A 22,875-nucleotide genomic window follows, 5' to 3' on the forward strand; every position below is an offset into this window, starting at 1 on the left:
GGTTTGATAGAATGCATTAAATTCTTACTAGTTACAATGAACATAAAGTACCTGTAAAACAAGATGTAACCTGAAATTAGTCAAAGTTTTCTTGATGTGTAAAGATTAAGCATAATGGATTTTCATTTTTTTCTTTAACTTCATATAGTCAGTGAGTTGATTCTGGAGTGTTCAGAGCTTTCTGGGGTTAGTATCCAATTATCAGTGACTGCCTATTATGTCTATTTTTTTGTAACTGGGTTATCTCACTCAGGATGATATTCTTTAGATGCATCCAAATTCTTAAGAATTTCATAAGGTTGTTTTTTCTGATAGCTGAGTAGTACTCCATTGTGTAGATGTTCCTCAATTTTTTTATCCAATCATTGGGCTCTTTCCAGCCTTTGGCTATTATAAAAAGAACTGCTATGAATATGGTGGTGCATGTGTTTTTGTTTTATTTTGGAGCTTCTCTGGGGTATATGTCCAGAAGTGGAATGAATGGGTCTTCAGGCAGTAAGTAGTATGTCCAATTTTCTGAGGAGTGGGAAGACTGATTTATAGATTTGTTGTACCATTTTACAACCCCACCAACAGTGGAGAAGTGTTCTTCTTTCTCTACATCCTCGCCAGCACCTGCTATCAACTGAATTTTTGATCATAGCCATTCTGGTTGGTTTGAGGTGAAATATCATAGTTGTTTTCATTTGCATTTCCCCGATGGCTAATGATGTTGAAATATTCCTTAGAGGCTTCTCAGCCATTCAATATTCCTCAATTGAGAACGTTTTGTTTAGCTCTGTACCCCATTTTTAATAGGGTTGTTTGAATCTCTGGTGTCTAACGTCTTGAGTTCTTTGTATACATTGAATATTAGGCCTCTATCTGATATGTAGTTGGTAAAGAACTTTTCCCACTCTGTTCGCTGCCATTTTGGTTTCTTGACAGTGTCCTCAGACTTACAGAAACTTTGCAATCTCATTAAGTCCCATTTGTCGATATTTGGCCTTAGACCACAAGAAATTGGTGTTCTGTTCAGGAAATTTTTCTCCTGTGCCTATGTGTTCTAAGGTTTTCCCTACTTTCTCTTCTAATAATTTCAGTATACCTGGTGTGATGTGGAGATCTTGGATACACTTGCACTTGAGCTTTTTACAAGGAGATAAGAAAGGGTCTATAGTCATTCTTCTGCATGCTCAGTGCCAATTGGACCAACACCATTTGTTGAAGAAGCTGTCCTTTTTCTACTGAATGTTTACAGCTCCTTTGTCAAAACTCAAGTGACCATATATGTGAGAGCTCATTTCTGGATCTTCTATTCTATTCCATTGATCCACGTGCCTATATCTGTACCAGTACCATGCAGTTTTTAGCAAATTGCCTTGTAATAGAGCTTGAGGTCAGAAATGGTGATTCCCACAGACGTTTTCTTGTTGTTGAGGATGGATTTCACTATTCTAGGTCTTTTGTTATTCCAGATGAAATTGCATATTGCACTTTCCAACTCTATGAAGAATTGGGTAAGAATTTTGATGGGGATTACACTGAATCTGTAGATTGTTTTTGATAAGATGACCATTTTTAAAATGTTGATCCTTCCAATCCATGAGCATGGGAGACCTTTCCATTTTCTGAGATCTTCCTCAATTTCCTTTTTTAAAGATTTGAAGTTCTTGTCATACAGGTCCTTCACTTGCTTAGTTAGAGTCACATCAAGGTATTCCATATTGTTTGTGACTATTGTGAAGAGTGTCCTTTCCCTAATTTCTTTTTCTGAAAGGCTGTCCTTTGAGTAGAGGAAGGGTACTAATTTGTTTGAGATAATTTTATATTCACCCACTTTGCTGAAATTGTTTATCAGCTGTAGAAGTTCTCTGGTGGATTTTTTGGTGTCACTTACATACACTATCATGTCATCTGCAAACACTGATGTTTTTACTTCTTCCTTTCCAATTTGTATCCCTTTGATTTCCTTTTGCTGTCTAATGGCTCGGCCAGGATTTCAGTATTATGTTGAATAGGTGGAGGGAGAGTGGGCAGCCTTGTCTATTTCCTGATTTTAGTGGGATTGCTTCAAGTTTCTCATCATTAAGTTTGATGTTGGCTACTGGTTTGCTGTATATTGCTTTTATTATGTTTGGGTATGGGCCTTAGATTCCTGTTCTTTCCAAGACTTTTAACATGAAGGAATGTTGAATTATGTCAAATGATTTTCAGCATCTATGAGATGACCATGTCTTTTTTTTCTTTGAGTTTGTTTATATGGTGAATTATGTTGATGGATTTTCATATATTAATCCAACCCTGCATCCCAGAGATAAAGCCTCCTTGATCATGGAGAATGATTGTTTTGGTATGTTCTTGGATTCAGTTTGCAAGGATTTTGTTGAGTATTTTTGCATCAATGTTTATAAGTGGATTGGTCTGAGGTTCTCTTTCCTAGAAGGGTCTTTGCGTGGTTTAGGAACAAGGGTTATTGTGGCCTCGAAAAATGAGTTAGGTAGTGTTCCATCTTATTCTATTTTGTAGAATAATTTGGAGAGAATTGGTGTTAGGTTGTCAATGAATGTCTGATAGAATTCTGTACTGAACTCATCTGGACCTGGGCTTTTTTTAGTTGGGGGGCTTTTGATGAATGCTTCTATTTCTTTAGGTGTTATGGGATTATTTAGATGGGTTACCTGGTCCTGGTTTAACTTAAGTATCTTGTATCTGTCTAGGAATTCATCCATTTCCTCCACATTCCAGCTTTGTTGAGTATAGTTTTTTGTAGTAGGATCTGATGATTTCTTGAATTTCCTCAGTTTCAGTTGTTATGTCTCCACTTTCATTTCTGATTTTGTTAATTTGGATACTCTCACTTTGCCCTCTAATTAGTATGGCTAGGGGTTTATCAATCTTGTAAATTTTCTCAATGTACAAGCTCATAGTTTTGTTGATTCTTTGAATGGTTCTTTTCATTTCTATTTGTTCAATTTGTGCTCTGAGTTTGATGATTTCTTGCAGTCTGCTCCTTTTGGGTGTATCTGCTTCCTTTTGTTCTAGAGCTTTGAACTGTACTATCAAGTTGTTAGTTTATGCTCTCTCCAGTTCCATTTTGGAAGCAATCCAAACTATGAGTTTTCCTCTCAGTACTGCTTCCACTGCATTATATAGGTTTGGGTATGTTATGTTTTCATTTTCATTAAATTCTATAAAATCCTTAATTTCTTTCTTTATTTCTTTTTTGGCCATGCTACTCTTCCATAGGGATTTGTTGAATTTCCATGTGTATGTGGAATTTTTTTGTCTTTGTTGTTATTAATGACCAGCCTTAGACCATGGTGATCTGATAGGATGTATGGGAGTATTTCAATCTTCTTATACGCATTGATGCTTGTTTCCTGACTGTTTATATGAACAGTTTTGGAGAAGGTGCCGTGAGGTGCTGAGAAGAGGGTATATTCTTTTTTTTTAGGATGATATGTTCTATAGATGTCTATTAATCCCAATTGGTTCATAACTAGTGCTAGTTTCACTGTTTCCTTGTTCAATTTTTGTTTAGATGATCTGTCCATTGATGAGAGTAGGGTGTTGAGGTCTCCCACTCTATTGTGAGGGGTGCAATGTATTTTTTGAACTTTAGTAGGCTTTCTTTTATAAATATGGGTGCCTTTGTATGTGGAGGATATATGTTAAGGATTGAGAGTTTCTCCTGACAAATTTTTCCTGTAATGAGTAAAAAGTGTCCTTTCTTATCTTCTTTGATAACATTTGGTTAAAAATCAAATTTATTTGATATTAAAATGTCCACTCCAGTTTGCTTTTTTTTAGCCATTTGCCTTTAAGGTTTTTTCCCAACCTTTTACTCTGAGATAGTGTCTGTCTTTGTCTCTGAGATGAGTTTCCTGTATGCAGCAAAATGCTGGATTCTGTTTATGTGTCCAGTCTGATAGCCTATATCTTTTTAATTGGGGAATTGAGTCCATTTATGTTAACAGATATTAAGAAATATTAGTTGCTGTTTCCTGCTCTTTTTGCTTTTAGAAGTAGAATTGTGCCTGTGTGTCTTTCTTCTTTTGATTTTCCTTCTTAGTCATTTTCTTGTTTTTACTATAATTTACTTTCCCTTCCTTCTATTGGGTTTTCTACCTACAATTGATTGTAGTGCTGGGTTTGTGGTCAAATATTGTGTAAATTTAGTTTTGTCTTGGAATATTTTGGTCTCTCTTTTTATGGTCATTAAGAGTTTTGTTTGTTATAGCAGCTTGGGCTGACACTTTGGATCTGCATGATTTCTGTCCAGGATCTTCTAGCTTTTATAGTCTCTGTTGAGAAGTCGGGTGTGATTCTGATTGGTCTGCCTTTATATGTTGCATGACCTTTTTCCCTTACTGATTTTAATATTCTTTCTTTGATTTGGGCACTTGGTGTTTTGACTATTATGTGTCAGGAGGAATTTCTCTTCTGGTCCACTCTATTTGGAATTCTGTAGTCTTCTTTTATGCTCATGGTCATCTCATTCTATGATTTTTTGAAGATATTTACTGTGCCTCTTAGTTGATATTCTTCGGCCTCTTCTCTTCCTATTATCCTTAGGTTTCATCTTCTCTTGGTGTCCTGGAACTCCTGGACATTTTGGGTTAGGAGCTTTTTGGCTTTTGCATCTTCTCTGACTGTTTTGTCTATGTTTTCAATGTTCTCTTTGGCCCCCGAGATTCTCTCTTCCATCTCTTGTAGTCTGTTGGAAAGACTTGCATTTGTGACTCCTGATTTCTTTTTTAGGTTTTCTACCTCTAGGTTTGTCTCCTTTATTGTTTTCTTTATTGTTTCCATTTCCATTTTTAATTCCTTCTTCAATTTCTTCATCTCTTTGGTTCTGTTTTCCTCTAGTTCTTTGATTTCTTTGAGTGATTTTATTTCCTCTTTAAAAGCTTCTAGTTCTTTATGTTTTTCCTCCCATTCTTGTTTAAGGATCTCTATCATTATCTTGAGGTATGATTTTGGGTCTGAGTCTTCTTTTTCTGGAGTGCTTGGCATTCTGCTGTTTGCTATTATGGGAGAACTGGGTTCTGGTGTTGCCAGGTTGCCTTGGTTTCCTTGGAGTAAGTTCTTTTGCTTTCTTCTTGCCATCTTGTTGTCTGTGACTATAAGTGGTCTTGTCAGTGATTGCTTCCAGTCTCTCCTGTGTACCTGGCTTGTGTCTCTGGATCTCTGCTGTTCCTGGAGGCAGATAGCCTGAGCGCCTGTTCTGCATGCACTGGCCCACTAGGTGGAAACTGAGTCCCTATGGCAGAGTTCATGCTCCTCTGACCCAATTGGGTTGGGGGGCGCAATCCTGTTGCTCGAACCAGACCTCTCTGCTCCCTGGCTACTCGCAGCCTAGTCTCACCAGGCCCATGTCCCTGGATCTCTGCTGCTCCTGGTGTCAGATGGCCTGTGCGCTTGTTCTGCATGCACGGCCCGCTGGGTAGACACTGAGTTCCTGCTCCCCTGAAACAATCAGGTGGGTGCATTTTCTGAGTGCTAAGCACAGACCTCTCTGTTCCCCTGCTACTCGCAGAGCGGTCCTGTGTAGTTTAAATATAAACATACTTGCGGCTTCATAGAAAGAATTGGGTAGTGTTCCGTTAGTATCTCTTTTGTGGAAGACTTTGAAGAGAATTAATATTAGGTCTTCCTTGAAGTTCTGATAGAATTGTCCACTAAATCCATCTGATCCTTTGGCTTTTTTGGTTGTGAGACTTTTAATGACTGCTTCTATTTCTTTAGGTGTTCTGGGACTGCTTAGATGGTTTATCTGATCCTGATTTAACATTGTAACTGTTATCTATCTAAAAAATTGTCCATTTTCTCCAATATTCTAGTATATGAGTTTTCCTCCTAGCACTGTTTTCATTGTATGTCATAAATTTTGGTATATTTTGATTTCATTTCAATTAAATTATAAAAAGTCTTTAATTTTTCTCTTTATTTCTTCCTTGACCAAGTTATGATTGAGTAGAGCATTGTTCAGCAGCTTGTATGTGCATGTGGGCTTTCTGTCATTTTTGTTGTTATTGAAGACTAGCCTTACTCTATAGTGATCTGATTGGATGCATCAAATTATTCCAAGTATTCCAATCTTCTTGAATCTCTTGAAGCCTTTTTTTTTTAAACCAATTTTATAGTCAGTTTTGGAGAAGGTGTATTCTTTTGTTTACAGATGAAATGTTCTATAGATATCTGTTGCATCCATTTGGCTCATAACATCTGTTAGTTTGATAGGGGTTTTGTTGTTTCTGTTCAGTTTCAGTTTCCATTATATCTCCATTGATGAGATTGGGGTGTTGAATTTTCCCACTATTATTGTGTGTGGCACAATGTATGCTTTCAGCTTTAATAAAATTTCTTTTATGAAAGTGTGTGCCTTGCATTTGGGGTATAGATGTTCAGAATTGAAAATTCATCTTGGTATATTTTTCCTCTGATATGTAAAATGTGACTTTTCTTATCTTTTTTGAAAACTTTTGGTTGAAAGTCTAGTTTATTTGATATTAGACTGAATACTATAGCTTGTTTCTTGGTATCATTTGCTTGGAAAATTTTTTCCAGGCTTTTACTAAGAGAGAGTGCCTGTTCTTGTTGCTGAGGTGAGTTTCCTGTATGCTGCAAAGTGCAGAGTCCTGTTTACATATCCAGTCTGTTAGTGTATGTACTTTTTATTGGGAAATTGAGTCCATTGATGTTAAGAAATATTGAGAAAAAGTGATGCTTCCTGTTATTTTTGTGGTTAAGTGTGAAATTATGGTTTTATGACTAACTTCTTTAGGGTTTGTAAAAAGATAACTTTCTTGCATTTTCTAGGGTTTAGTTTCCCTCCTGGTGTTTAAGTTTTTCATCTATTATCCTTTGTAGGTCTCAATTTGTAGAAAGACTTGGCATATAGTTGTTTTGTCATGAATATCTTAGTTACTTCATCTATGGTTATTGAGAGTTTTGCTGGGTATAGTAGCCTGGGCTACCATTTGTGTTGTCTTAGGTTCTCTATATCATCTGTCTAGGATCCTCTGGTTTAGAGCCTCTGGTTATAAGTCTGGTGTGATTCTGTTAGGTCTGCCTTTATATGTTACTTGACCTTTTTCCCTTACTGCTTTTAATATTTTTCTTTGTTTTGTGCATTGTGTGTTTTGATTATTATGTGGTGGGAGAAATTTCTTTTCTGGTCCAATCTATTTGGAGTTCTGTAAGCTTCTTCTATGTTCCTAGGTATTTCATTCTTTAGGTTGGAAATGTTTTCTTCTACAGTTTTGTTGAAAATATTTTTACTGGCCCTTCAAGTTGGAAATTTTTGCTCTCTTCTATACCTATTATCCTAAGGTTTGGTCTTCATATTGTTTTCTGTATTTCTGGGTATTTGGGTTAGGAAGTTTTTATATTTTACATTTTGCGTTTTCTTTGACTATTGTGTCAATGTTTTCTATAGTATCTTACGCTCCTGAGATTCTTCTATTTCTTCTATTCTGTTGGTGATGCTTCCATCTGTGACACTTGATCTCTTTCCTAGGTTTTCTCTATCCAATTTTGCCTCTCTTTGTGATTTCTTTATTGTTTTTATTTCCAGTTTTAATTCCTGAATGGTTGTCTGGAGAAAGCTGGTCTCCTAGTAGTGCTCTAATTCCTACGTCCAGAGGTGAGACTACCACTTTCACTTGAATAACTGTTCAAATTGGGACTCACCACAGGGCACTGGAACCACAGAGCAGCCTATCTGCACCCTAGAACTAAGGCTGTCCCAAGATTGTCCATTCCCAAATTCAGCGCTGAGATACCTGGTCTCCTAGGAATGCTCTCACTTTTAAGATCACAGGCCCACAGGCCCACAGGAGAGATAAGCTACAGTCAGAGACAGTAAGACCAACTAACACCAAATATAACCAGATGGTGAGAAGCAAGCACAAGGACATAAGCAATAGAAACAAAGGCTACTTGGCATCATCAGAATCTAGTTCTACCATCACAGCAAGTGCTGTATACCCCACCTTACTAAAAAAACAATATTTGGATTTAAAATCTCATTCTATGATGATGATAGAGGACTTTAAGAAGAACATAAATAACCCTTTTAAAGGAATACAGGAGAACACTGGTATATAAGTAGAAGCTCTTAAAAAGGAAACCCAAAAATCCCTAAAAGAAACACAGGAAAACAGCTGAAAAGATCTTTACTAACCCTACATATAATAGAGGGATAATATCCAAAATATACAAAGAACTCATGAAGTTAGATAAATCTATTAAAAATAGGATAGAGAGCTAAACAAATACTTTTCAACTGAAAAATGTTAAATGGCTGAGAGGCACTTAAAGAAATGTTCAACATCCTTAGTCATCAGGAAAATGCAAATAAAAAAATCCTCAGGTTCCACCTCACACTAATCAGAATGGCCATGATAAAAATGCAGGTGACAGCAGATGCTGGTGATGATGTGGAGAAAGAAAAATACTCTCCCATTGCTGGTGGGACTACAAGCTGGTAAAACCAGTTTGGACATATATCTGGCAGTTCCTAGGAAAATTAGAACTAGTTCTTCTGAAGACCCAGCTATACCACTTCTGGGCATATACCAAAAAGATGGGTTCCAACATATTACAGGCACACATGCTCCACTATGTTCATAGCAGCCTTATTTATAATAGCCAGAAGATGGAAACAACCCAGATGTTTCTCAAAAGAAGGATAGATACAGAAATTGTAGTACATTTACACAAAGGAGTACTACTTGGCTATTAAAAACAACTTCATGAAGTTTTCAGGTAAATAGATGGATCTAGTATCACCCTTAATGAAAGAACTCAGATCCAAAGGAACCCACATGGTGTGCTATCACTCATTAGTAGATTTTAACCCCAATGCTCAGAATACTCATAATGCAACCCGGAAACCAAATGCATCTTAAGAAGAAGAGGGACCAAAGTATATGTGCTTCAATCCTGTGTAGAACTGGAAACAAAATAATTACAGGAACTAGAGGGAGAGAGGAACCAAGGAAGGAAATAGGAGGAGGAGCAGAAACTGGGGGCAGGATCAGGGGGTCAAATGGACAGGATAGTACAAAGGGGTCATGAAATTCAATAGAAACATGTAGCAGTGGTGCAAGGAGAACAGGGAATAGCCACTACAATGTCCCAGGCTCCAGGGAAGCAAGAGCTTCCCAGGACCCAACTGTGATGATTTTAGCTGAAATACCAACGAAGGGGACATACAACCTTTAGAGACCATCTCCAGAAGACAGGTATGGCCCCAGGTTGAGGGATAATTTTAAATCCTGTTCAAAAAAAAAAAAAAAAAAAAAAAAAAAGACAGGGACAAAAAGTAGAGCAGAGACTGAAGTGGGGTCACCCAGAGTCTGCCTCACCTAGATATCCATCCTATTTTCAGGCACCAAACCACCACACTATTGCTGATGCTAAAAAACACTTGCTAACAGGAGCCTGATATGGCTGTTCCCTGAGAGGTTCTATCAGCACCTGACCAGTACAGATGCAGATACTCACAGCCAAGCATCAGACTGAGCCCAAGGGCCTCAATGGAATGGCGAGGGGGGGGGGGAGGAAGGACTGAAAAAGCTAAAGGATGTTGCAACTCCATTAGAAGAACAATATCAACCAACTGGACCACCCAGAGCTCCCAGGGACTAAACCACCAACCAAGGAGTAAACATGGAGGGAGCTAGGATGGAAGATGTAGCAGAGGATGGCCTTATCTGACATCAGTATGGGGGAGGGCTCCTTGATATCCCAGCAGAGAGAAATGGTAGAGGGGTGAGACAGAAATGTGTAAATGGGTGGAATGTATGAATTGCCTCCAAGAGGCAAAGTAGAGGGGGGATATGGAGGGTGTGATGGGGGTTGGTGGTAGGGTAACTTGGGAGGGAGATAACTTTTGAAGTATAAGCAAATAAAATGATAAACACACACACACTCATACACACACACACACACACACACAAGCAGAAACAACAAAACCTCTTGGTTCAGGAAGAAAAGCAGTGGCTAAACTAGAAAGTTCTCTATGGTTTTTCCAAAAATGAATGAATATTTTCACTTAAGGAACCTCCATCACATAATTATCCTCTTACAGCAAAATTATGTCACCAGGATTTAGCATTGGCATTACATTTGAGGGCATGGAGAAGGTAGAAATAGCAGAGGTGACTCTCAGGTACACATCCTTGGATTATGTGGAAAGTATGATCATAAAAGCAAGTAACTGTGTAGACTACACAAATAATTTCTTTCTCACAGTCTAGGAAAAAGAGAAATCAGTTGACATCTTGATATTTTAGAGAAAACTGAGACAAACCTACAGCTCAAAAACTGTAAGAATATAGTAAGAGACTAAATTAATAATTCTTACAAAAGCATTAAAACGTTAACATGTGAGATAAAATGTGTTTTGTGACTAATATCTTAGACCCTAAATATTCAAGATGTAATATAATTTTTTATTGTATCCACAGAAAAAGGTAAGGTTACTTATATGCCATATATTTATATGGGGGCACTTATTTACCTTTCTATTCTGCATCCAAAGCATCCTTTCTTTATCTAAAGCTTAGTGTTTATGGTATCATTGTCAAGCAATCAGCCTCAGTCTGTAGCAAGATTCTGACCCTGTCCAAATTAAGAATGAAGGAACAATTTCCATTACCTTTCTAACTTGACAGCAATCATCTTCCCTACAGAAGTCATCTGGGAATGGTGCTCAGACTCAGTGTGTTCTATAGATAACACAAGACCAAATTTTCCAGAACTAAAGCAAACCCTATGCGGGGATCGTCTGCTGACAGTAGCAGAGATGTGATGGTTCTACTTGGCTCACTGGGGTCTTGACAGACATCTCAATCCTGCTGGCAAGGCTGAGGGTTTTGGCAGAAGCTGCAAAAGCATCTCTGGATGATTAAACATCTCAGTCTTCCTGTCAGGAACTCTCTTGGGCTATCTCTAATCTTCGTCATGTTATTTCTCACCAGATCTTCCTTCCCCACAAACAGGCATTAGGAACTAAAAGTGTCAAGATACAAGATTTTACAGCTGAGTATTTTGGATTTCTTTGTAAATGGCCACCTTCTTCACATAGAAGCTATTGAAGTAAATATTTATTCTGAGTGAGAACTCAAAGTCTGACATGCTTTTGAAATGTAACTATTCTGTTTTGCTTACATTCCAGCTTTTGAATTTTTATTCTTTTAGCTTTAGGACTTATTTGAAAGCGGAGCTCGTCACTATGGCTTACAACACCAGCATTCCACAGATGGAGGCGTCCGGATGGATGTCAAGACCAGCCTGAGGCAAAGTGCAAGGCCTGGAGTTCCTTGGTCACTTTTTATGTTACAGCCCCACTTTCTGTTAGGGTTCTGAAACGTCATCTAGAATTATAAGCAGCGTTAGTTATTTCCACTTAAGGAGTTGTTTATCTTTCTTTTTCTACCTGTTAATCTTTATCGTCCTGGAAACATTTTTACTTGGTGTGGCTCTATTACTGTTGCTTTTCTTTATAGCTACCAAAATCTCTTAATAGGTACATTAATGCTTTCAGGCCATTTTGAACACGTGCTTATTGCTCTCTTTTTATAAGATTTATCTTGTACATATTTTTATATCTGTACACCCTACCAAAGTATGTATTCCTTTGTGTACACACATGTGTTTGTATGTATGTTGTGTATGTTTATGTGATGTGTTTGTGTATTTGTGTGTGTGTGCATGTGCTATGTATGACATCTTCCTATATATGTAAAAGCCTATCTTCAGTTTTTTCTAATGATTCTGAGGTTATATTTTTATATTCCAATTAATTATTGTGAAACTTTCCATTATATACTGAATTTGATGTGGCTCATAAATATTCCCTGAGCTATTAAACTTTTGGATCCACATTGTTCCAGAGAACCTTAGCCACTAATTGTGAACAATTGTGAACATGATTTTCTAATTAGATCAAAATTACTTTCTATGCAAGTTCCTTCTTTCCATAATCTCCCATTACCATGGTGCTCTGTGAGAGTGAACAGTGACAATCAATCAAGGACTGAGCCCCTGAAACCCAATTAAAAAAAGCACTGTTTCTTCAGGCTGTAGTCTGACCATATAATTTTTAACTTCAGGATTTGTTCAGAATAAATTTGGAAGTGTTTAGAGCTCTGTACTACAGAAAATATACATTGCTATAATGAAAGGCTTCTGGATAGTACTACTGAATATAAAGAAATCTGACAACCTCCAGGAATGTGCTCAGTGGACACAGAACCATGAATTTTGAATAGAGATATTCATTCTTGTTGAATGACAGTAGAGGCCAATTGAGAAATACTAAAATAAATAATTTATCTAGCTGTTGCTTTAATTTTGCTTTAGTTCTGAGACTTTAAAAGTGGTTGAACACACACACACACACACACACACACACACACACACACACACACACAGAATTGGATTATTAAGTGTATTTTTACATTCAAGATCTTGTTCCCTTCCTGGTCTACCCTCCTACTGTTCTTCATTCCATACTTTCTCCCCCACCCCCATCTCCACGTGGGTTCAGTTAGAGAAGATGTACCTAACCATCAAGAGACTGGAGGCCCCAGGGTTCTTAATTTTATACTGAAATTTCTTGTGTGTGTGTGTATATATATGTGTGTGTGTGTGTGTGTGTGTGTGTGTGTGTGTGTGTATGTGAGATCATCTACCATTAGGTACCAATGAAGAAGAAGAAGAAGAAGAAGAAGAAGAAGAAGAAGAAGAAGAAGAAGAAGAAGAAGAAGAAGAAGAAGAAGAAGAAGAAGAAGAAGAAGAAGAAGAAAAAGAGAAGCTGATTTTCTGGAACTACAGTCATAGGAGCCTGTCAAATGGTGCTGGGAACCAAAGTCCAATTCCTTTGAAAAATCATTATGTGCACTAAGTCACTGATTTCTCTAGCCACTTACAGGGAAATTTTATTTCAGTTTAGAGTTCAGGTTATGACATGACTTGTGCTAACAGTGCTCTTTTATATTCTTCCTGAGAACAAGAAGGATAAACAAAATAGAAAGATCTTAAAAATGTACAACATGCCAATAAGTCATATATATTAAAGAAAAGGAAAAAAGTTGATTTTCTTTTTTGTTGGTTTTTATAGCTCTTTACAGGTACAAGTTTGCTTCAGTTCTGAAGGGCAACTTTAGAGATGGGGTTTTGAACTGAAGTGGAACTGCTAAGTCTTTTATGGCATTTTGAATTATTCGTGGTCATTGCAGTGAAGAAGAGTAGTGTGGATTCACCGTGTGGCTTCCCTAGCCATTGGCAAAACCCTTGGTCCACTGGCGATGATGCAGTTTTCAGATGTTCTGGCAACTTTAGAAGGTGAAGGGTCTCTGAGAGATGACAATCATTTGGGGGCATATCTTTAAAGGTTGAAACTGGTCCCCAGTTCTTTCAACTATGCCCAATGCGCACACAATATAAATTGAATTTTCTCTGTCCAAAGCTCCAAATATCCATAATTGCCAGGTGAGCAAAGGACATAGCTTTCCATGTCAGACATGACAAGCCTGGGATAAGGTGCAGCACAGTGCCATCTTCCTCAGCACTGAACACCAGAGGTCTGACAGCTTCTCTTAGTCCACTTGGTTCATTTCCAGTACAAAGCTGTGCTCCTCCCAGGGCTGTCTTCAGTGCTGCTCAGGGCTAAAGGCCTAGACTTGTGCATCCAGGCTTTGTGGCCATATTTTCTCAGAAAAAGTGTCAGCTATCAAAATGATAAAGTTTTAATAACACGTGCAAGTTTTGGCTCTGAACCTCAAATGGAGGGCAACTTAGCTTACCAAAGTCTGTATGTGCATTAAAAGGGACAGATGTTAGCCTGGGGTATGCCACAGGCTTGAGGGCAGATGATGATTTTGATAATGTTGATAAGGATGAACATGCTGATTTAACAATTAGAGCCCTTTTGGGAGAATATCTCTGAATCTCTGGAGAGTTCAAAGCCATGTTTACTTTACAGCATTACCTGCTGTTGGACGGCATGGCTCTGCCCTCCCTTCTACAGACAGTGGCTGATCTTCAATCCCTGCCGTTGGTGAAATTAAGACTGTCTCGAGGGTCAGGTGTTTGTGTTTCCTGGCAACAGAACATTAGGAATGAGGTGAGCTTATGGCTATACAGCCATGTGTTCCTTTCCCAACCTCTTCGCTGTCTGCATTATAATTTCCAGATTCACAGGCTGACTCACCTCCACCTGCTTTCATATATGTGTGATTACCATGTGGTAACTTTCAAATAGGAAAAATCATATCTATGAATATCTCAGGGTCAATTCTGTTAAATAATGTTGATTTTTTCAAAACTATTAAAGTATACCAATGTTACAAGATGAAGTTGTATGGAAGCTGTAGATACTAATAAACCAAATAATCACTTATTTGAGCATTCTAATTTGTAGAATGGAAATGCTTACTAAATTCATTGACGTACCAAACATAAAGTTGTCTTCTCTTTTGAATGCCAGTATATTACTTTTTGTCATCAATGTGGTAAAAGGTAAAAGGTACTTAACTAGGTATGCAAATTGAAGGGAGAATGGGCAAGTCACATGACTTCAGATACATCTCCGTGTGATGTAGTATGGATTGACCTATTTTTATATCACCACATATCTAGTGAAAATGGATAGAAGTTAAGTTTGATGGACATTAAGAGGAAGAAAGGTCTCTCAGCTTACATGAGTCTGTGAAGCTCCATGCTGGTTGCAGTTCATGGTTGTTAATAGGTTGGTAGATGCATGTTTGTTTTTCATGTGTCTACAGCTCCTTCTGGCAAGGAACAAGACTGCTACGTGCCATTTATTAAGGGGGTGCATAAAATGGCTAAGCCCTGTGGTGTGATCTGTAACTAAATATTGCATTATGCCTGCTTTCAGTGACTGTGAATGATACTTTGGGTTACACAGAGTGAAGTAGGAATATCTATACTAAATGTAATAGATCACATCTTATTTATTATGGGCTTATTTCTGACTGTAAAGTACAAAGCAAACTAAATAAACAAATCTTATTACCCTCTGTTACTAGGTGAGCAAAGAACTTCAAGCTCTCATTGCCAGAACTTTCTTTCAGAATAGGTGGTAACCTCTAAGGCGAGCAGAACAAACCCTTTCTTATACACTCAGGTCATTACAAATAATGTAACTAATACAGAAACCATGGTAATGACAATAGAGCAGTTGTATTTGTGAAACATATCTTATCTCAACCTCATATATTCCTTTGCAACATAACACTGCCCTCTGTGTTACACCTAAATGAAGCACTTCCTGCCTTTCTTTAGCATTTGTGGGTTGTCAATAGAAGTAACAATGTTTGTTGTGTTATTGAATAAGGTCACCTTGATTTCAAAAAAAAGTTAACACAGAAAGCCTTGGTAATGCAATAGTTCACATGTCACTAAATATTTTATGATATGGAATAATTATTATAATTGAAGAGTTAAGGCAGGCACTGGTGAAAACTTCATCACAATGCAGTATGGTATGCAATTTGAAAGGCATGCATCTTTTACTTGGGAAATTTTCATTTTCTTGCAGTTACAGGTAGTAGTCGATTGTGCTACTTTCAAGCTGTGTAAAGTGGAAAACTAAAGCTTCTAGGTGAGGAAATTGATTTTTTATCATCAGAGAGAAGAGAAATTTCTGACTTAGATTTTAAAAAAATCATGCATAGGACAATACTAAAGCATATTAAGGCATAAAATTGTAAAAGATGGGGATGCTTCAGAAGAATTTTCAGTTTGGGGAAGAAGACTGAGCGGTCTATGTAAGGTGGTCTAGACATTGAGTACTGTGTTAAATTTTCTGGTTGCAAAAATGCAGGTAAGTCTGTTCTGCCAGCTGTTGGTTACTTTGAGTGCCACTCACTGCTGCCCGCGCTGATATCTTACCATGTTGGTTATGGTCATAATTGACAGATCTCTCAGTAGGTAGGGCTTTTAATTGCCTCCCTAACACGGCAGCTTGCACGCTATTTTATGGTGCCATAGAAACTGAATTTTCGGATAGAGGATTTCATGTCAGATGTAGGTAGAATCATTTGAATTCTATGTTTGTCTCAAAGGGGACCTACCAGCAATGTTGAGAGGAAAGCAAGGGTTACAGCAGGCATCTACATTTGAGCAAGCATCAGAGATGTCTTGACTAACTGTTAGAAAGTTTTCATTCTGCAGGAATGAAAACATATGGTGCTGGCAATCTAGGTATCTTTGGGGAGCTAGTGAGGTCATAAGTCTTTTAAAAACATCTCATACCAGCACTTTACTACATCCCCAGAACAGATAGTTGCAGCCATTACCCTGGTCAAGGAAATGTCTGTTTACAGTGAATGGAGACCTTAACAGAAAACCCAAACTGGACATGATGAAAAGACATGGCTTGTGGGGAACCTAGCATTCGTACATTTACATCGCACCTCCTTTGCCTATGTCTCAGGGAACATTTGAGAGGAGCGTTTGGAAAGACTGTGAGAGTTGTTGTACCCAAAGGGCCGCTGTGAGTGGAACAGTCTTTCATAGAAATGGATGCAAGACCATGAGGATGGTAATTATCAAAATACAAACGAATACGTAAAGGTAAAAGTCTCATGTGGTTCCACATTGGACAAAGACAGCCTCTTCCAGGAATGAATCCCCATTTATTGTACAATACAGAGGTTTTGGAAGTGCAAATATATACACAAAGACAAAAATAAACACAGTGTGTTATTTTGTATATTTGTGCATACAAGCAAAGGAACACACATACACAATGTAACAATATCCAACAAAAGTATGAGGCATGGGATGGATTGGAAGAAGGAAAAAAAAGGGGCAAAGTGATAAATTTCTAATCAGAGAAAAATTTTAAATTATAATGAATGAAAACAACATATGACCATTTCTAATGGGAATTCAGAAGTGTCAGTAGAATAAATATACATTTCTTTACTGAAGGTTTTCTCTAAAATTTCAATATTTCACATTTGTATTCACGACTTATTTTTAGGAAGACAAATCATATGGAATTCTTTATGTTGAGGTTAAGGACTCAGTTTACAACAAATACGCAAAGCACTTATTTGTGTTTATGAGAATAAATGGTGTGTGTGTGTGTGTGAGTGTGTGTGAGTGTGTGTGTGAGTGTGTGTGTGTGTGAGTGTGAGTGTGAGTATGTGTGTGAGTGTCAGTGTGTGTGATATATGTGTGTGAGTGTGTGTGTGTGAGTGAGTATATGTGTGTGTGTGAGTGTGAGTGCGTGTGTTATGTATGCAGCATTCTTGGGACACATAGGAAAGTTTGAACTAATTTAGGTTAGAGGACAGCATCAGCTATTGGTCTTTGCCTCCCATTATTTCTCAGACTAGGTCTCTTCAGGGTCCTACTTATCAACATTTGAGGATCATCTGCCCAAGAATCTATTGCTGATTCCTTTGCATCTAGCTCAATCCCTGTCAAAGCTTCTAGTTTACAAATTCTTGTGTTACAATGCCCAGCTTTGATTTGTTTTTAATGTAAGTTTTGAAGATCTGAATTCATATCACAAAGTTTTATCTCAATTGCTTTATATATTGAGCCATCTTTTCAGGCCCTTTCATAGAGTCCTACGTTTTGTTCCAAGTTTAAATTCATTCTGTGTAATAAGAAGAAATCGATCAGTTATTCTGGGGGGAGTTTTGAAGAAAATACGTATAAACTGATCCCAGTGGATCTGTCAAGTGGTTCCAGGTCCCTGAGGAAACAGAGAGGACTGTGACATGCCATCATCCTGGAAAATCATGAATAAGACACATTGACACCTAAGCAATCAAATTATGGAGTGACATTTATTATCATAAAATGTGAATACTCTAGAACATAAAACATAAAGAATATAAGATTATTATTTGGAATTAATATATTATGATGAAATGGAGAAGCAGAAGTACATTAATAAGTTCATTAATAAGCTTTTCTGAGGTATGGGTAGGTGGGAGGGGCCATGACACATTCAGAAGGAATGAGCTGGGATCTGAGAAGTGCTTACTTAAGGCTCATGTCCACAGTCTACGAGAATCGCCTTGGGTGCCTCTATTGGTTGATAGTGGCATTTGATTTGGGAGCGGGATTTTTGTTTCTGGACAGAAGCAGAAATCCAAACAAATTCCTTCAAAGGCTGGTAAAACAGGTTGTATAAAAATATTTTTTAGGAATAATCAACAAAGTGAAGGAGAAAGAGAAATTCAATGTAGTCCTGGGAATTCAAGTATTCAGTTGCTGAGAAACATTTCCCTTCCAGAGCCATCTGGATTGGCTCATCCAGATGCTGCTTGTCACCTTCGTCCTGCTCTCGTTTCTGTAGACAAGGTAAGAGAGGGGGTCATTCTGTTTTCTTTGCGTATGGAACATAAGTGCTGTTTTAATACAAATCTTCTCAGGTTGTAGATTCCTCTCAATTTAAATAAAATGTGTTTTCATATATATCAAGCTAAGGAAAGTCAACTATAAGTCACATCCACTCTTTGCACAGTGAAGTATTTATGTCAACTCTACACCTGCTCCTAAATGGTGCTATTTTTTGACTCATAGATGTTCTAGCATCTTTATCATTCTTAATGCGCTCATTGTAGTGGATCCTGCATTGTTTAATACTTACATTAATACTAAGCATTTGATAAAATCCATCTTTCATATGAAATCAATTAGTTACACAAGGATGGCATGCTTCATGGTATGTCCTTCAGAATGCTTGGTGGATTTTAAATAGTTGTTTCTGAATGACTTTTTTAAAAATAATAATTTTACTATCTGAGATATCTTAAATAGCTATTGAACCATAGGGAAGAAATGTAAGAAATAAAAGTTGACAATATTCCGGTATCCTCACAGGGTCTAAAGTAGAAGTGAGTACATCTGTACTACATACATATGTCTATATCTAATCATTCATATACATATATGTGTGTGATTGTCTATGTATCTATATATGTGGTTATATGAATTTATATGCAATGCAATTAAAGTATTTTTAAGACTTCCCTAATGTTTTCATATGTGCCCCAATGCTGCTGTGATGTTACAACTTTCTTATATGAGGAAACGGTTAATCCTTCCATTCATTTGAAGACTATTTCAAACATCCATTACCTGTGAAGTATTCTTTGTAAGGAGAAGCAGCACATAGACTCTCTTCATTGTCTTGCTGAGAGTACATCTTTTCACTATGACAGCCACCCCTATTGTCACCTGTGGCATTGCTCGTTTTATTAGACTCAGCAACATTATTCAAGGGACCTAAAGGTTTCTCTATGTCTCTGCAACTCTTTGGGATCTCTCCATAAAACACAGTGGCATCTTCTCCAAATATATCCAGAAAGTTTTCAATGAGGATTTCTACAATAGCAATCTGTAACACCCTAAGGCAAAAGCAAAATCCTTGTCATTTCATATAGTTTATTATCACATTTGACATGAGACTTTTTAAATGAAAATTATCATTATCAAGAGTAATGAAAAACAACAGTTCCTATAAAAAGATATAAGCCCTTGAAGTAAGTGTATATTAAGGATGTATTTATATATATTTTCAGTGCAATGCATTACTATAAAACGGAAAAAGGTCTCAATAGTCTCACTGTAATTATTCATATTTTATGATTAAATTTTAAAGGTAAATTTGTGTGTGTGTAGCCATATGCCCATGTGAGTGGCTATGACAGTTGGAACTAGAAAAGGTGGTTAGATGCTTGGACTTAGTTCTTAGGCATTTGTAGACTTCCAGAATTGGATGATAGGGGGACCAACTTAGTTCCTCTGCAAAAGGAGTGTGGTTATGTTCATCATCCTTGGAAAAGTTTTATTTTTAAAGTACATTTTAAACTACAGACACACACACACACACACACACACACACAAACACACACATACACACACACACACACACACAGAGAGAGACACTGTAGCTGTCTTCATATACACCAGAAGAGGGCAGCAGAACTCATTACAGATGGCTGTGAGCCACCATGTTGTTGTGGGGATTTGAACTCAGAACCTCTGGAAGATCAGTCAGTGATCTTAACTACTAAGCCATCTCTCCAGCTCTTCTACACAGTCTTAAGTGAGACATTAATTTGCCCATAATTCTACTTCTGCATGCCCCATACTGAATAAAAGGAGGAAATAATGCTGGGAGCAGGTAACAACAGTGTTTTGTCTCTTTTTGCTTTGTAAATGCTAGTATGCTGCTGTTTCAGAAGTCTCTGCCTGGAAAAGAGTTTCTAGATACTTTATATCTCACTAAAAATAGTTTGTTAAAGTTTCATGCATACTGGAATGAATACTATTAGAAACATCCTCACATTCCACAGCTGACAGGTTGCCAAGAGGAACTGTGAAGGAATTGAATTAGTGACATTATAAATGTCTGCTTTATTCATTGGGTTTTCAAATTATGGAGATCAAAGGGAGGGAGGGGACCAAGTAGCAGAGGCTTGAGTTGGCTACTTCTATTATTGGCATCTCAATGCTTCATACTCTGTTCATGATCACATCTGGGTGGATCAAATGGTTTGGCCTTCCTTGAGGATGTAAGTCTTTGGTTGCAATTTAGGTTTGTAAAAGCTATGGACCATTTCCAGAGCACTCCCTCTCTGCTTAATGTTTGGTGTCCATGACGTGAGTCTTTAGCTTTCAGCTTCCTGGACCAGTTGCCCTGCCTTCAACCATGTTCATTTGCTGTGGTTGTTTGGTTCCTCCCTCCCCCTTTTATTGGATATTTTCGGTATTTACTCAAGGACACTAACTGATCTGGATCTTTCAGCCCCAGATAAAAATTTGCTTCTGTATGTTGCCTTGGTCAACATTCTACAAAGCAATATAAAATAATTAAGATGAGATATGTTTCTGCCAGAACTATCAAATCATAGAAATTATCTGAGAAGAAAAATCTTAATTGAGAAAATGCTTCTACAAGATTGGCCTGAAAGTTTGGGGCACCTGTGGGATATTGTCTTGAATGTATGAATTTGTGGTGCACAGATCACTAGGATGGAGCCATCCCTTACGTATATAAGGCTTAGAAAGGTATGAGGTATAAGACAGAAGGCAGCGCTGTTAACGTGGCTTCTGATTCACTTCTTGCTCCCAGGTTCCTGCCCTGCTTCAGGCTGGGCCCTCAGTAACTGTCCATAAGTGCACATATGACATGAAATCAACTCTTTTCTCCAAAAGTTACCTTTCATTAGCGCTTTTTAACAGTCACAGTAGCAAACTAAAAGATGCACTAAGTTGAATCACAGTTGAAATGGTTGGATTAAGTAAACTTGATACACTTTATATTTCTACCCAGCATAAGATTAACTTTATATTTTTCTAGTCTATTATAAGGTAGGGATTAAATGATTCTCCAGAAAATCACAGTCAGTTATTGCCTTATTTCACAAGCAAATATTTCAATATGGTTTTCATATGTTGTTTTTATTCTTGAACATACGTTTTTATTTGAATAAAATTGCCCATTGCAAGTGAATTATTGGAATGTGTGAAGACTGAAAAAAAATTGATTTCATTGTTCAGATTGAACTGAAGATTTAGGTTGATTCAGGTAAGAATTTTAGGTTGCAGGTATGTTGGTATGTGATTATTTAAAAGAGGACTGTGTGCATAGGCCCGAGCCAAGTAGATTTTCAAGTGACTTAGGCATTCGTGGGCTATGCTGCTCCACTGTGTGTGACATTGTCATGATTTCCTTCCTCCTTGGTGCGTTCTTGGAACTTACTAGATAAAATACAACTTTACTTACTTAAAATATTTTATCATGCATTTTGACATAAAATGCCTGACAAAATATTGGGTAATTAGGTTATTAAACTGTTTAATTATTAGCTTCTTTAAGAACTTAGTTCAACACACTTTGGTCATATTGAATACTGAGAACTCTTCCTATAAGTAGGCTCATTTTTTTACATAACTTTGTAGTCTTTTGCATTTGAAACTATTAGAACTACCTTGTTAATTATGGCTTTTCTCTGGAGTTTTTATGTTAGTTACTTAACCTTTCAACCTGCTGTACTGAGAACAAAGCTTTCAAAAGTAAATCTTACTATGAGGTAAATGGGTAGTGTGGGTATGACCATGGAGGAGACATCAGATGGCTTCTTTCTCCTTTCTCTAATTTTTCTTTCCCCATATAAGATGAATATGTTGTTTCCCTGAGAAAATTTCAGTTATTTTGTTAAGTATTTCTCTACCTTTAATTCAAGAAGCTATATCAATAATGAATTAGAAATATCCATACAGCAAATTGATATGTTTTATTGCTAGCTCATCTCTTAGGGTCATTGGCAGCTACTACAGAGGACCCAGTTGGTTCTCAGAACCCATATTGTAGATCACAATCATCTGTGACGTCAGTCTCAAGAGATCCATGCTCACATGTATCCATGAGCACAAGACTGCAAATGGTGCAGAAATTTACATGTAGACAACATAAAACCAGTTTTAAAGTAAGAAAATAAACATTTAATTCATGCTTTACACAAACTAAAATAAGAATTTTGGTACTAGAATTATGTATATAATGGTGAACATCCACCAATCACACACACACACACACACACACACACACACACACACACACACACCTAGATATAAATCTAAAGCTTTCTTTAGTATCTTTAGATGCTAGGTATGGTTAGAATATACATACTTTCATACAAACAGGATATGATGCACTATATTTTATTTTTATAAGTGGATTGTTACAGGCCTGTTGTTATAGAGCCGAAAAGCCTGTCTGGCAATAGGAACTGGTAGATGAGTTTTGATTTCGTTTTCTGATTGAGCCATAAACTGTAAGCAGAGTATTACATATGAAGCCTTGGTGCCCATATGGTCAAC

The 22,875-nt window shown here is 37.3% G+C and overlaps 1 protein-coding gene across 1 annotated transcript in view; it reads right to left on the reverse strand.

The window, feature by feature from the left end:
* Window positions 1-10,091: 10,091 nt before the first annotated feature.
* Window positions 10,092-22,875, reverse strand: part of LOC308420105 (uncharacterized protein) — a gene marked incomplete at both ends in the record, with an annotated part of 34,361 nt that continues 21,577 nt past the window's right edge. The window contains 2 exons of the mRNA XM_080916028.1: window positions 10,092-10,246; window positions 19,126-19,394. Of these exons, the coding sequence (XP_080772154.1) occupies window positions 10,092-10,246; window positions 19,126-19,394 (424 nt within the window). The remainder of the gene's footprint in view (window positions 10,247-19,125; window positions 19,395-22,875) is intronic.

The sequence above is a fragment of the Micromys minutus genome (genome assembly GCF_963924665.1).
Source record: "Micromys minutus genome assembly, chromosome: 4".
Lineage (NCBI taxonomy): Eukaryota > Metazoa > Chordata > Mammalia > Rodentia > Muridae > Micromys > Micromys minutus.